The sequence below is a fragment of the Notamacropus eugenii genome, chromosome 1 (genome assembly GCF_028372415.1).
Source record: "Notamacropus eugenii isolate mMacEug1 chromosome 1, mMacEug1.pri_v2, whole genome shotgun sequence".
Taxonomy (NCBI): Eukaryota; Metazoa; Chordata; class Mammalia; order Diprotodontia; family Macropodidae; genus Notamacropus; species Notamacropus eugenii.
The window spans coordinates 78864206-78878798 of NC_092872.1; the positions used below are offsets into that span (position 1 = coordinate 78864206).

Sequence of the window (14593 nt, forward strand, 5' to 3'; positions counted from 1 at the left end):
TACTTACTCCATTCAGGAAGTGACCTTTTCTCAAGGGGAGAGATGGTAGGTAATTGGTGTTGCTTTTTCCTGACTTTCTGGGGGCCCAGACTTTCTGGGTGATGCCAAGGGAGAATGTTTGAAATTGAATGGTGAGTTGACACACATCAGGAATGCCCTCTCTTTTCTCGTACGTACACCCTTGTTCCATCAAGCTTGTCACAAGTCTTGGAAGGGGAAGGGGCATATGAGGAATGCCTTGTCCCTGCCTTGCCCACTAGATCTGACTCTCTACATCAGAAGAATTTGGGACCAAAGGGATTTCTATTACCATTAAAAGCATCATATTGCCTCAGGTCTAACTTAAACTTTTAGTTAGAATTTTTGTCATGTACAAACCAAGTGCCCGCTGTGATATTGGTTGGGTTTGCCTCTCTGTTGTTGCCTCTAACTGGAGAACTTTTAAAGACATTCTTTAGTTTTACTAGGCAATGTTCCTTCTCTCCCCAAGTCCAGCATTCCTTAACTTAAAAAATGAGGGAAAGAACACCAATTTTTCTTATTAGTTCAGTGACCCCAGTTACCTAAGAACTGAAGTCAATCTTATCTATGAGATATTAATAATAATAGCTAATGTTCATATAGTACCTACTATGTGTGACATTTTACTAAACCTTTTACAAATATTATCACATTTGATCCTCACAACAGTCCTGGGAATTAATTGCTAGATGAGAAAACTGAGGCAAATAGAGTGACTTGCCCAGGGTCACACATCTAGTACATTTCTGAGGTCAAATTTGAACCTAGGTCTCCCTGACTTTAGACTCAGTGCTCTATCCACGGTGCCACCAGCTGCCTCATGATTGCATCAGTCTATGTGTGTGTATATGTGTATAGTTTTAAAGTCATGCTACTACCCTGGTCAAGAACCTTCAGGAGCTCCCTATTGCCACTAGCATAAAACATTTTTCTTGTCTTTGAATTCAAAGACTTTCATATCTACCTTCATCTTACCTTTTCAGGCTTATTTCACATTACTTCACACACTAATCAAACTGGCCTTTTTGCGTTTCCCTCAAGCCTCCCACATCCATGCTTTTTTTTTGGTTGTACTCCAAGATTGGCTCCTTATTCATTTCTGCTTCCTGTCTCCCCTCAAGGTTGAGCTTAGGAGTTATGGGATGGAATCTTTCCTGGTTGTTAATGTTTTCTACCTCTTCCATTATATGTGTGTGTATACATACACACACACACATATACACATAGACATGTATGGGTGTGTGTGTGTATATATATATATATATATATGTATATATATATATATATACATATCACAGTGTTTTGTTCATAGTAAGTGCTTAATAAATGCTTATTGGTTGGAATTAGATGCTACAGAGAGGATTCCTATTGGATAGAACACCTCTAAAGTCTCTTTCACCCCTTAAGAGTCTATGATTATGGGTATTATTCTGGATGTGGCGCTTACTGGAGTAAGTGCTACCTTCTGTCTTCTGTTTCTCCTCTCCCTTCTTCTAACCTCACTCCTAGCCCCTTTCCATAAATCCTATATCTAGTGTTTCTGAAGCTATAATGATAATTCATTCCCTTCCAGCAATATTTTCATGCCGGTGGCAACGGACTGAAGAAAACATTTCTTGAGAAGAGCCCAGATCTGCAATCCCTACGCTATGCCCTGTCCCTCTACACACAGACCACAGACACACTTATCAAGACCTTTGTGCGGTCACAGACTGCCCAGGGTGAGGCCTCTGAGGGAAGTGTCCCTCTCATCTGTTTTATGTACCACAACCTCAGCCTCCATCCACACACCCATTTCCCCAAGGACTTAGTATCTCCACCCACTCCTCCCACATATCTGTGGTACCTACCCTCTACCCTCCCTGCAGCTCACAGTTTCGTACCTTTGAAGCTTTGTTCTTGACCTCCAAGCCCAAGGCCATTGACACTTGCCCTTTGCCCCCCTCAAGGTTCAGTGTCCCCTGTGCCTTCAAGGGCACAGTGTTTTCAGAATCCCTAAATCCTTAAGGGCTCATTATCCCCTTCCTTGCAGCCAGATTAGAGACATAGTCTCAAAATTTAATCCCTTCTCTCCATAATTTCCCGAATTCAGCCCTACTTATCTTTTATCTGCTCTAGGCCTCAACATTTAGGGCCTCTCACTACATTTTTCATTCATTTCATAGAAGTCTTTTTCCATTTCCTATTCATTCCTCAGCCAAGATATAGACTTTCCAAGATTGGCAGCAGAATCTTTTACTACAAAACTATTGGATGCATGTTGGCTTCTGTGCCCAGTTTCCTTCTTCCCTGGGAGCCTCAGAGGGACACTGAAGGGAGAGAAGCTCTTTATTTATAGCCTGGCTGGGGAGAGTAGGGAATGGAGGAAAACTGTAAAATGGTCAAAATAAATGTACTCAGAGCTCTGAGGACTGAAGGCTTGAGTAAAGAAAAGGTGAAGAGATGGGGCTTGCCTAAATCTAGAAAAGCATGGAAAGTGGGGGAAAGGAAAGAGGAGATTTTAAACTGGTTTTAGAGGGTAGGGGAGACATAAATAAGGGAGGAAAATAAAGGGAAAAGATATTTAAAGACTAAAGATGCCCCAAAATATAATTGAATGCATTGAGGGGAGGGGCAATAAACCAATAGACCTGTATAGAATCAGAGTGGTTGTGTTGAGGAATGAAGAGATATAACCGTATGTTGGTGTTGATACTTATGCGTATGCATGTAAAACTTTGAATTTTGGATAGAGCTTTGAAGGTCTGGCCAAGGAGTTGAGGTTTGATGGGCTGGGGAATAGGGAGCCATTGTAGGTATTTGAGCAGGGAAATGACCTGGGGCGGGGGCGGGGCGGGGATTGGTGTAGAATGATGGCTACAGAAACTCTGGGGACTAGCCAAAGCTATTTGGATACAGCTAGAAGGGAAACAGTCAGGGGTTGCAAGGGGATGGTATGAGAAACCTGGAGAAGAATGTCTGAGGAGGCACAGAGAGCACATACTCCCCTCTCTCAGGCCCTCTTGAGATCACCTATTATTCTATAATCCTCTGCTTCTTGGCTAAGCGAAGGCAACAATACGTCCTCCTCTTCGCCCTGTGTTTTCCTGTGTTCCAACTATTCCCTTTATAGACCTTGGCAGGGAGAAGACGTGTCCCATAATCTTAGTTCTATTACCCTATCCACCTTTAAGCTGTGGGACTCAAGTCTTTACTCCCAGATGGATCCCTGAGCCAGCTCCTCTTCCCCAAATTGAGTGAGTTAGAGATAAGTCTCACCTCTGCCCTCCTCAAAGACCACTGAGAAATGGTGGTTTCTGTCCATTTCTCCAACCCTCAAGGGTCTAGAAAGTCAGGAACCCTGAAGATTTATATGAGTCCTTAGAGATCGGCTTGATCAATCCTCTCCCCCATATTTTATATTTGAAGAAACTAGTTACACTTTAAATTCACTGCCCCTTTATTCTGTCCTCTCTGCTGCTTGCCATCTGACCAGGCAGCTGATCTCTACTGCATGACCAGAATTCTGTCTTTGATGGGGGACCTCTGCTATCTAATCTCGTAAATTCCAGGACTATTTTTTCCTTTGTAAATAGTTACTCTGATTGGGTGTACCTGATTACTTTCTAATTACTTTTCTCTCTCTGTTCTGCTGCTGCTGCCAACACCGCTTGACTTTTCTTTGCTAACACAGTGCATGATGGGAAGGGTATTAGGTTTACTGCAAATGAGGACATACAGCCGGAGAAGGGTATGTTATTACCTGACGTGATCCCAAGAACATCAACCAGGCCTCTCCTTTTCCCTCTCCCTCTTCACAGTGGACATGTGTTGCTTATGCCAGGGATGGGGGTAGGGTGCTAGTGAGGGGCAGTGGTGGAATAAAATAATTCAGAATCTCTGTTCTGTGTCATGGAAATATGAAATATTTTGACAGCCTGAGAGAGGCTTAACAGTTTTACCCTGGAGTTTTAGACAGAGAGTAACGCTAGTGGCTGTTCCAGGAGGCAGCCTCTTCTGTTTATGCGTTCCAAATTGGAAGCAAAGATGGAGAAGGAATCCTAGACCAGGCCTGAGCTTTTCTTATGTTTTTTTTAATATTCTAATTTTTTCTTTTGGTCTTCTGGGTCTTTGGGAGCAGCTATTGTAAGGCAGGTTGAGGAAGGCAAGATTTTCACTCATGATGGGAGGTGGAGCCAAGTGTACACATGGTCCCAATACAGATCTCAGGGTGTATGCACTTCTTAGGTCAGGCCACAAGATGGCACAGTGATTAAATGAAAACATTTCAGAATTTCAGTTTTAAAAGAGATGTCAGAAAACATCTCAAATAACCATTCCCTAAATCATCTCTCCCATAATATACCTGACGAGCGCTCTCCCAGTCTTTGCTTGAATTCCAGGAAGCAGTAACCCGCTCCCTCTACAGGCAGACCATCCCACTTTGGGATAGCTCTAATTATTAGGAATTTTTTCCTTATATCAAGCCTAAATATACCTCCCTCCAATTTCCCTGATTACTCCTAGAAGGCAGAATGAGAGCTTTGACTGTTTGCATTTGTATTATCAAATCACAAATACCGCCTGAAGATGTGGGGCAAACATTCCTTCTATGTCTTTACTCAAGTCATTGATAGAAGTTGTTAAATAGCAGAGTGCTAAGTAGACATTCGTGAGCTCTATATTTTAGAATTCCTTACAAGTTCATACTGAACCATCAATGACTACCTTTGGTCTTTGGTCAATTATCTCTGAATTCATCCAATCATACTGTTGGCTAGTGCCCGTCTGTTCTTCCTACAAAGATACCGTAGAAGCTAAGGCTTTGCTGAATTCTAGGTAACCTATATCTATAACCTTTCCCTCATCTATCTATCAACTTGATCAAAAGAGAAAATAAAGTTAATCCAACAAAACCTATTCTTGATGATCTCCTGATGGCTCTTGATGATCACCAATTCTTTTTCCTCAATGTTCACTAACCATACTTTTGGTAATACGTTCTAAATTTTTGAGGGGGCGGGGCAGAGTTCTAAGTCAAGTTCTCTGGTCTATCAAGTGATGACTTCCATTTTTCCCTTTTTATTTTTGAAATTTCAGATGGACATGTTTCTTTCACAGTCTTGTGGTACCTCTCTTGTTCTCTAGGATCTTTGAGAGACCATGCTCCATATTCACAGCCACCAGGTTTTTCAGAACCCTGACATATAGTTCATTTGGATCTCATGTCTAAACCCCATTTAGGGAAGCCAGGTCATCCCTTATTATCTCCCTGCTTCTATTGGGTTTCAACTCCCTAGGCATATTTTGCTCTGAATTTTTCAGTCAAAACAGCATTCATCCTCCTTACAGAAAAAACAGAAGTACATAAGGGGCAAGTGGCTCTGCTTTCTTTCCACCATAGGTTATCATTCTGTCCATCCTAACCAGCAGCAGTCCTGCACATGCTTTTGATATGCCTTCCCTCCTTTTTCTACCCCCACCCGCACCCTGCCCCCAATATAGTTCAAAGTTGTTTTTGTCTTTCTTAGTTTCTTTGTGGTTATTAATCGTTCTGAGATTTGGTACTCGTGGTGCTATTCGTACAGGACCATATTTACCTTCGTATTCCTCCTTCATTACTTGCTTCTGCTTCCATCCAAGATGGTTGATGAATTCGTTATGAATTTGTGTTATTGTCTCTAGACAATTTCCCTCTGAGAATTCTTTTTCTTCATATCTTTGTGTCTTCAGAATGTCATTCTTGAAAGTTTCCTGTCCTTTCTGGATTGACTGCCTCTGGAGAATTTTAAGCTATCCTACCCACCCTTTCTCTGAAAGCTTAAAAATTTATTCTCCAAAAATTGAGGGTGTATGTCAGATTGTGCCCAAGTAACTCACAGATACTATTAGTCACTTGCCCACAAGGTTCCAATCATTTTTCTTTAAGCAACATGTTCCTTGCTTGTGAGAATTAACTCCAGATTTACTGTCCTCATTATTCATTTCTCCATCTTTTGGGAGGTTGAAATTACTGTTAGGGCAAACCAAGAAATGACGTTTTTGGAAGAGAGATCCAGCAGATGTCAGGATATTGGAAGTTGTCATGATTTCTTTTCCAAACTCTTCAGTAATTTCTTCTTTCCATCCAGTTCATATGTAGCTTATACTTTTTATGACTATTAATTGTTTTTGCTTTTATTGATCTTTAGCCAAACGCTCTCCCCCTTGTTTCCCCTTTCTGGTTCCTGGATTTCTTTACATGGGTTTGTTATCTTAATATGTAGTGCTCCTCCCCCTCAGCCATTTTCTATGTACCCTGTTCTTTTTGAGTAAAATAGACCTTTGCAAGGCCATATTCCATTTAAGGGTCTCAAGTCTCAATCAACTTTGTCTTGAAAATTTTCCTCTTTGTGTCAGGATTTGCGTTTCCCCTTACTTGTTACCAGTGCGTCTATGTTTACGTATAGGCGTCTGAGACCATGTGTCTTAACGTTGACTCTTTTCTTGACTTTTGACTTGTGTGAATTTCTGCCTTCCCTCCCCCATCCATCTCTGTTAATGTTCTTCTTATGGCAGTGTAGACGCTATCCATAAATCTTGGTGGATGTACAAAGACAGTCTTCTGCTCCCTTCCTTTTCAGTTGAAGGTCCTTTTGGTTAGATTTGCAAGACTCCAGGCAAATGTCTTATTAAAGAACTCATCTTGGGACTGGTTTCCCTGTCAGCCTGCTGCTCTTCCTATGTTTTAGGCTGGGATTTAGAAGCCCAAATTTGGTTCTCAAACATCATCATCTTAACCCTTTCCAAATCTACCCTTCCTCCAGTTGTCTGTCATTTGTGATGAAAATCCTCCGTATTATCCCAAAATCTTAGTGTCTTGCTCAATATTTCATAATCCTGAGTGATGTTTTCTAGATGTCTTGTTGCAGTCTCATGGAAAATCCCTGTCTAGCCATTCCTGCAGCCTAGCCAGCCTCTTGTGTTTGCACCTTGCCTTCAGAAGTGGTTGGTAGTCTACAGGTTCTTCTACTGTGTGTCTTCAGGAGAATGCTGTAGCTTGGGAACCAAGAATATTCAAGATTCTAGCAAACTCCTGGTGAATCAGAGAGAACTGGCCAGGCAACAAGAGAGCCATATCCATATGGAATTATCCTCTTAGAGGGGGAGGAGGACACAGGGATTTGCATTATCAGCCTTATCTTCACTTTTCCCTTCCTTTCCTGCATTATATGCTCCCCAGTGGCTGCTGCAAAATGGTTGCTGCTTGGTTTTGGGGCTGGGTAGGAAGGGGGACTGCCTGTAGCTCTTCTCTCACTCTGGGTTCCCAAACATAATGGTCTTGTTGAGGGCTACCCCAGCCCCAAAGTCCCCATTTGATAGCTTTGGGGGGCTTATGCTTCACAGGGTCAGGTGTGGATGATCCTGTGGGAGAAGTTTCCATCCAAGTGGATCTGTTTACACATCCTGGAACTGGAGAGCATAAGGTCACAGTGAAAGGTGAGAAGGGCAAATGCTATATGCATGGGCATGGAGGGGGAAATGACAAAGGCCAGGAATCCTTGTGACAAGGGTGAGAAAAGGAGGAGGTTAGGATGAAGGGGGTCCCTTCTCTTTCCCAGCTGTGGATCTTCATTGAGCTGCTAAATTTCCTAGGTTCTTTTCAGACTAAACTCTCCTTTCTTGATTCCTTGGCACAGATCAAGTCTAGAATATACACGGTGTCTACCTAATGTCCTAGAATGTCTTCCTTAGTTTCTCTAGCATAGCAAGGGTGTGGGAGGTGTGTTGCATGGTCTGTGGGGAAGTATTCATATGATTCTAACTGGACTTTCTCCATTTGGGTAGTGGTGGCTGCCAATGACCTCAAATGGCAGACAGCAGGCATGTTCAGGCCCTTTGTGGAGGTGACCATGGTTGGCCCACACCAGAGTGACCGAAAAAGAAAGTTTACAACCAAGTCCAAGAGTAACAACTGGGCCCCCAAGTACAATGAGACATTTCACTTGTGAGTGGGGAATATTTTTCAAGGGGGGAGAACAGCCTAGGGGTGAGGGGAAGAGTGGTTTGTGTGGGGAAATTCAGTTGCCCCAGCTAACATGGTCCCTCCCTCCTGTGCTAACAGCCTTTTGGGGAATGAGGAAGGACCAGATGCCTATGAACTTCAAGTATGTGTGAAGGACTACTGCTTTGCACGTGAGGACCGGGTGCTGGGACTAGCAGTGATGCCACTGAGGGAGATGGCAGCCAAAGGTAGCTGTGCCTGCTGGTGCCCCCTGGGCCGTAAGGTCCACATGGATGAAACAGGCCTGACTATTCTCCGGATCCTGTCACAAAGGAGCAATGATGAAGTGGCTCGAGAGTTTGTGAAGCTCAAGTCAGAGTCTCGCTCTTCAGAGGAGGGGAGTTGAATCCATTATCATCCCATGTGCCAACTTAGGTGACTGTGCCTGCCTTCCTTCTCATCATCGATTTCCCATCCCTCTCCCTGCCAGGCTCATGGACGTTAGCTGTGTAGGAACCTTTGAGCATCTGTAGCCAAGAGGTTGATGTCTGATTTTTCAGGAGAAATTCTGGGTAAGGGAGTCCTGCCATAGGGTGGAACCTAGAAAGGGACGGCCAGTCAGGGACACAAGGACTAGGCTGCCAGGGTAGCCAGCTAGAGATTGTCCATAAAAAACAAACCAAAATCTCTGACTGTGTTGGTCTCAAGAACGTTTCCTGAAGGATTCCCTCTATTGATGTCTCAACATACACTTACACTTTTCCACCTCACTTACCCACACTCATCCTCCTTTCTTATCTCTTCTCTCCCCACTCCCAACCCCATTTAAATGTGTCCACACTACCCATATGAAGAAGTAGGATCTAGAATGATAGAGAATGAATGTCTGACAAATAGGGTAGCTGGTGAAATCCACAGATGTGCCTGATCCCTCTAGTTCAGGGAAACCTCATTGGTAACCCTGAGGATGACACCAGGAGCTGAAGTGCCTGAGCAGAGGCTGCTTTCATCTTGCTGCTGCAAGCCCCAAGGATAGAAGTATGTCACGAAGAACTGGAAGTTGCCAGGGATGAATTATAACACCTGCCCTCCTCCTCCCCACACACACTCCTGGGCCTTGGCCTAAGAGCAAGTGCTGTTGCCCTTTATGCTTAGTTCTTAACACAGAGTTTCCAGAAGCTTTTTAAATCGTCACAATCAGAACAGATTCACATGGTGCTTAGGAGCCTGGGACGGTGTCTGGGGGTTGACCCAGCCCGGTTTGCTGCTATGAATGGGAATGAACGTAAGCAGGCCAACATAAGTAAGAGGGGAAGGGTGCCTTTCTTTCTGGGCTAGATCCTGAGATAAATCAGTGACTGCTGGAGTTGCATTTGGGAAGAGTTTTCCTGCCCCATACGCCTTCTGTAGATGGTGGTGTCCCACTGATAAGTGGGACTGTTTAGTCCCCATTACCCCACCTGGCCAGCAGGTAGGACTCTTCTTGGATTTTTTTTTTTTAATATAGACTTTCTTTAGACACTTGTATATGAAGTGGGACTTGGATTTCCCTGGCATGCTTCTAGGATTCTTGGGAACTTGGTGTTGTCCACAGATACACTGCCCAAAACACTAAATGAGAAATGAAGGCATTTTTGCTGTTGTTAATCATTGTATGTGCCATTGTTGCAGGAGATTATAGGATAGTCTTTAATAAATTATCTTTTAGCAGCATTTTATGTGTGGTATTTTTTGATAAAAATGCGTAAAAAAGTCATGGAAATCTTGCGGGCTATTCATTTTTAAATGACTGATAATAGGTCAATATAATGACCAAAAGTTTACCAAGTACTTTGTATAGATTTCGTTTGATTATCACAGCAACCCTGAGAGGTGAGTGCTGTTATTGTCACCCTCATTTTACAGATAAATAAACTGAGACACTGAGAAGTTAAATGATTTACTCAAAGCCATGCTAGGGTCAGAGGCAGCTTTTAAATGGAGGCCTTTCTACTTCCAAGTACAGTGCTGACTACAATACATAACCTCACCAACTTTTGCTGTTACTTCCCAGTTCAGGTTTAGATGAACACCAAGGAACCAAGGAACAGGCAGTATGATGTAGAGCAGAGGTGTCAAACTGGGGTAATGGGCAGGCTTGCCTGAGCTAGATTAAAATGTAATTGGAAAGTGTTTAACAAAATATATTAAAATATAATACAATATAGACAATGTTAATTTGTGATTTTCTAGGTCAGTATGCTGCCTAGAGAGCCATTCTTTTTGACTTTGACACCACTGCTATCATGGATACAGCACTGGACTTGGATCAGGAGGACCTGGTTTCAAATGGCACCTCTGACTAGCTTTGTCACCCTGAGCAAGTCACTTAACCCTGCTTGCCTCAGTTTCCTCATCTGTAAAATGAGCTGGAAAAGGAAATGGCAAACCCACTCCAATATCTTTGCCAAGAAAACCCTGGTCATGAAGAGTCAGATACAACTGAAAACAGCAGAACGCAGGCTGTAGGGGAAAGTGAACTACATAGTTTCCTGGAGCCTCAGAGGGAGAAGGGAACCAAATCTATTGTGGAGGGACAGGGTTCATGGCTGTGCCTCCTGCTGACTGATAGTTCCCAGAATCGCAGCAGGGGATGCCTGGATTGGGTGGTGACTATGTGCCTCCCGTAATCATGTGTCATTGTACCAGCTGTGTGAAAGACACAGGATGCTAGGGCTCAAAGACCTCACTTTCTATGGGAAGACGCAGGCTTTGGGTATGGATAAGCCAGAAGAGAAGAGGCCCTGGGAATCAGGAAAACCTCCTGAAAGGCGGCGGTGGGTCCAGCCCTGAGGGAGGCTGCGGACCCTGCACTGGGGGCAGGGAGGAGGAGAGGATTTCTGGGCATGTGGGGCAGAGCTAGGATTATAGTAAGAGCCCATACTTGGCCAGCACTCCCTTTGGGCGGCCTTTACAAGGATCTGACTTAATTCTCACAACAACCCTGGGGTCTAGGCGCTATTACCTTCGTTTGACAGACAAGGAAACTAAGGCACTGAGAGACTAAGTGACTTTCCCAGGATCGCAGAGCTGGTAAAAAACAAACCAAAACAGCTGCTTTCCCTTTCCACCGCCCCACACTGACTCGGGGTATTCCCATTTACGACGACTCTTAAGTTAAGCAGGTGACTTTGGACACCTGGCTTCAAATTGGAAACCTGCGAAAGGAGAGGTGAATTTGGGTGGGAATGCAAAGGTGTACAGAAAAGGGGCGGAGGCCGCGCCTGCGTACTGCGCCTCGTGTGGGAGAATCGCGAGGCGTCGGCTGTGAGGGGCGGAGTCAGCGGAGGCCGCGCCTGCGTACTGGGCCTCGTTTGGGAGGATCGAGAGGTGTCGGCTGTGAGGGGCGGAGTCAGCGGAGGCCGCGCCTGCGTACTGAGCCTCGTGTGGGAGGATCGAGAGGTGTCGGCTGTGAGGGGCGGAGTCAGCGGAGGCCGCGCCTGCGTACTGCGCCTCGTGTGGGAGGATCGAGAGGCGTCGGCTGTGAGGGGCGGAGTCAGCGGAGGCCGCGCCTGCGTACTGGGCCTCGTTTGGGAGGATCGAGAGGTGTCGGCTGTGAGGGGCGGAGTCAGCGGAGGCCGCGCCTGCGTACTGGGCCTCGTGTGGGAGGATCGAGGTGTCGGCTGTGAGGGGCGGAGTCAGCGGAGGCCGCGCCTGCGTACTGGGCCTCGTTTGGGAGGATCGAGAGGTGTCGGCTGTGAGGGGCGGGGCCAGCGGAAGCTGCGCCTGCGCCCTGAGCCTGGTTTGGGTGGGAATTCTGAGAAGAAGGCGTCGCGGGCGACAGGGAGTCCCAACCCGGAGCTGGGTTTGGGCTGGATTTGGGAAACGTCGCTGGCGACGGGTGAGTGACGAGCGGCGGCCCGGGAGGGTCCTGACGGCCTCCGCTGGGGGAGCTGGGGGTGAGGGTGGAGGGCCCATCTCCCTCAGTGACCCCGCTGCCCCGGGGACGCCTCCCCCTCACAGGCCACAGGAAGCGGTGCCCGCCCCCCCCCACCCTGGGCCCGGGCCGGGGTCCCTCTGGGCAGCCACAGCCTTTACAAGCCGCGTCACATCTTTCCTCGTTGTGAGGCGTGGAGGTTCGAGCCTGAATAGGAGTAGGAATTTGGGGGTGGGAAGGGACCTTAGAGGTGATCTGATTTGCCAAGGGGTAGGCACGCATCAGAACTAACCCGGTGGACAAAGCTGTTCCTAGAAATTGGGAGGCCAGGTGTCCAGGGCCCCGCCAGTGGCAGGTAACCGAGCCGGGATCCAGGTCCGGGGCACTTTTTACCGTAGGAGGCAGAAGTCAAGTCAGATCTACCTGTTTTAGAAAGACAACCTGATCCATTTTGGGGAAGCAGTATTCGAAGTACTGAACCCCGTAACTCTTATTTTAGACAAATGCACTGTGAGCTTCCCTTTTGGAGAGAAGAAAGAAATGACAGGTTACAGAATCCATAAATGATTTATTATTTGTCGTGGGGGTCATGTTTTTGGTTATAATCCCTCCCCCGCAAATTGGAGGTCTTTACTTGAATGGGAATGCTCATATCCTGTACTATTATTAAGGGCTGGTCAGAAATATCAACAGAGCCTTTTGAGGGCCAAAAGACCAGTCAAAATGCTAATGAATTGCTTTTGGAGGAGAATAAGGATGTGTTTTTAATGGTGACATTATGGAAAGTTCCACAAAATGAAAAAAACGATCAGAGTATAAGTCCTGAAATAAGGTTTGCCATGCTTTTTATTGCCTGTTGATACTTGACAGTTTGAAAAATAATGGTGATAGCTTATAAATACATGCATAGATACACATATATATGTACATATGCATATATATTCCTGCATCTGCCTTTTAGGTATCTGCATTGGATATCCTTTAGGCATCTCAAAATCAGCACATCTGAAACAGGACTTGTCTTTCCCCTAGAATCTTCCCCTTTTCCCAACTGTATTATTCCTATCAAGGGCACCACCGTTTCCCCAAGTTATCCAGACTTGCAGCCTCAGTATTAATCCATTCCTCACTCAGAGTCACCTTGCACATCCAATTTTTGTCAAATCTTGTCATTTTTGCCTTCATATCATGCATATCCTTTTAGCCCCCCTAGGTGCAGACTCTCATCACCTTATACAGGTGCTATTAAAATAGACTTCTGGTTAGTTTCCCTACCTCTGTATATAAAGAATGGGAGAGCCTTCCGAGCAGAGATCATGTGTTTGTCTTTTTGTATCTCTGGTCCTTAGCACAGTGCCTGATACAGGAAGTGCTTAATAAGTGCTTGTCAACTAATTGAGTGCCATGTAGAGATTAAATTGAATATTAAATATGTGTAGAGATGGAGAAGCGCACAAGGGACATTTAAGTTTTGATTATTTGGATACCTTATTGTTCAGTTGAATGATCATCCTTGCCTCCTGTTTCTCCTTTTAAAAATGTTTTCTGTCTTTTGATCATTCTACTATTCTTTAGTAACCCAGAGGAAATAACTGATCTTTTAGGCAGCAAGGGGGCATGGTGGATAGACCACTGGGCCTGGAGTCAGGAAGACCTGAGTTCAAATCCAGCCTCAGACACCAGTGTGACCACAGACAAATAACTTAACCTCTGTTTGCCTCAGTTTCTTCAACTGCAAAATGGGAATAATAACAGAGGTAATATTTGTAAAGCACATAGCTTTTCTGTCATTTAGTAGGTGCTGTATAAATGTGTATTCCCTCTTCTTACCCGATCTAAGCTTTACCCTGATATTGCAGTTTGTTAAGCATTTAGAAATAAAGTATCATGGAGATATAAATTATGTATAAAAATAAGGATTTAATTTTTTTTCTTAAGCAGAAGATAAAAAAAAACCTTTGTATATACAGAGACTAAAACAGAAGAAAATGATTGAAAAAGTAGGATGGAGTTATATTTTAAAGTGCTTTAAAAGTGTTAATTTAGGCTGTGGAGTTTGCATTTAGTCCTAGAGGCAATAGTGATCCACTAAAAGTTTCTGAGCAGAGGAATAACATGAATAAACTTGTTCCATGAGAAAATTGTTTTGGCAGTTGTGTGAAGGACAAATTGTAGAGAGGTAAAACTTAAGCCAAAAAGATAAAAAAGAAAATTATTACAGTTATGGAGATAGAATCTATATGTCTTGGCAACTAATGGGGGAGTAAGGGAGAGGAAAAAGTCAAGGATGAGGATCATAAGGAGCAAACTCTTCTTTACCTCCTTATATCACAACTTCTTATTTCACAACTCCTTAACATCATTTCCCACTATTTCCTCCATTATTACTCCAAGCTCCTCTTGAAAGATGCCTTTTCTCTTGCAAAGTCCAATCCTATTGTTTATACCCTGGATCTCATTCCTTCCCATCTTCTCCTGCAAATCGCCTCCATAATCATCCCTTCTTTAATTTTTCAGTCCTTATTCAATTATTGGTTTCTTCTCAACTTCCTATAAATAGACCCAAGGTCTCTTCCATCCTTTGGGGAAAAAACATACTAAATCTTACCATCTTTGCTAGTTGCTTCTAACTCTTCTCCCCTTTTTAATCAAACAGCCATCTTCCTTTCCTCATTCTCTTTTAAGTTCTCTGA

At 44.4% G+C, this 14593-nt stretch overlaps 2 protein-coding genes across 19 annotated transcripts in view; both read left to right on the top strand.

Annotated features, from left to right (window-relative positions):
• UNC13B (unc-13 homolog B) overlaps nt 1–9697 on the top strand; it is a 344899-nt gene extending 335202 nt beyond the window's left edge. For all 6 annotated transcript variants that reach the window (XM_072606704.1, XM_072606660.1, XM_072606674.1 and 3 more), the window contains 4 exons: nt 1595–1742; nt 7387–7479; nt 7828–7987; nt 8105–9697. In XM_072606704.1, coding sequence (XP_072462805.1) covers nt 1595–1742; nt 7387–7479; nt 7828–7987; nt 8105–8390 — 687 coding nt within the window. In that variant the 3' untranslated portion in view covers nt 8391–9697. The remainder of the gene's footprint in view (nt 1–1594; nt 1743–7386; nt 7480–7827; nt 7988–8104) is intronic.
• Nucleotides 9698–11675: 1978 nt separating this feature from the next.
• Nucleotides 11676–14593, top strand: part of LOC140502759 (phospholipid-transporting ATPase FetA-like) — a 161278-nt gene continuing 158360 nt past the window's right edge. For 7 of the 13 annotated variants that reach the window (XM_072606750.1, XM_072606775.1, XM_072606779.1 and 4 more), the window contains exon 1: nt 11697–11864. The gene's annotated coding sequence lies outside the window, so the exon portion shown is untranslated. Of the gene's footprint in view, nt 11865–14593 lie in introns of all 13 variants that reach the window. The other 6 variants (XM_072606812.1, XM_072606822.1, XM_072606860.1 and 3 more) reach the window with 4 other exon arrangements.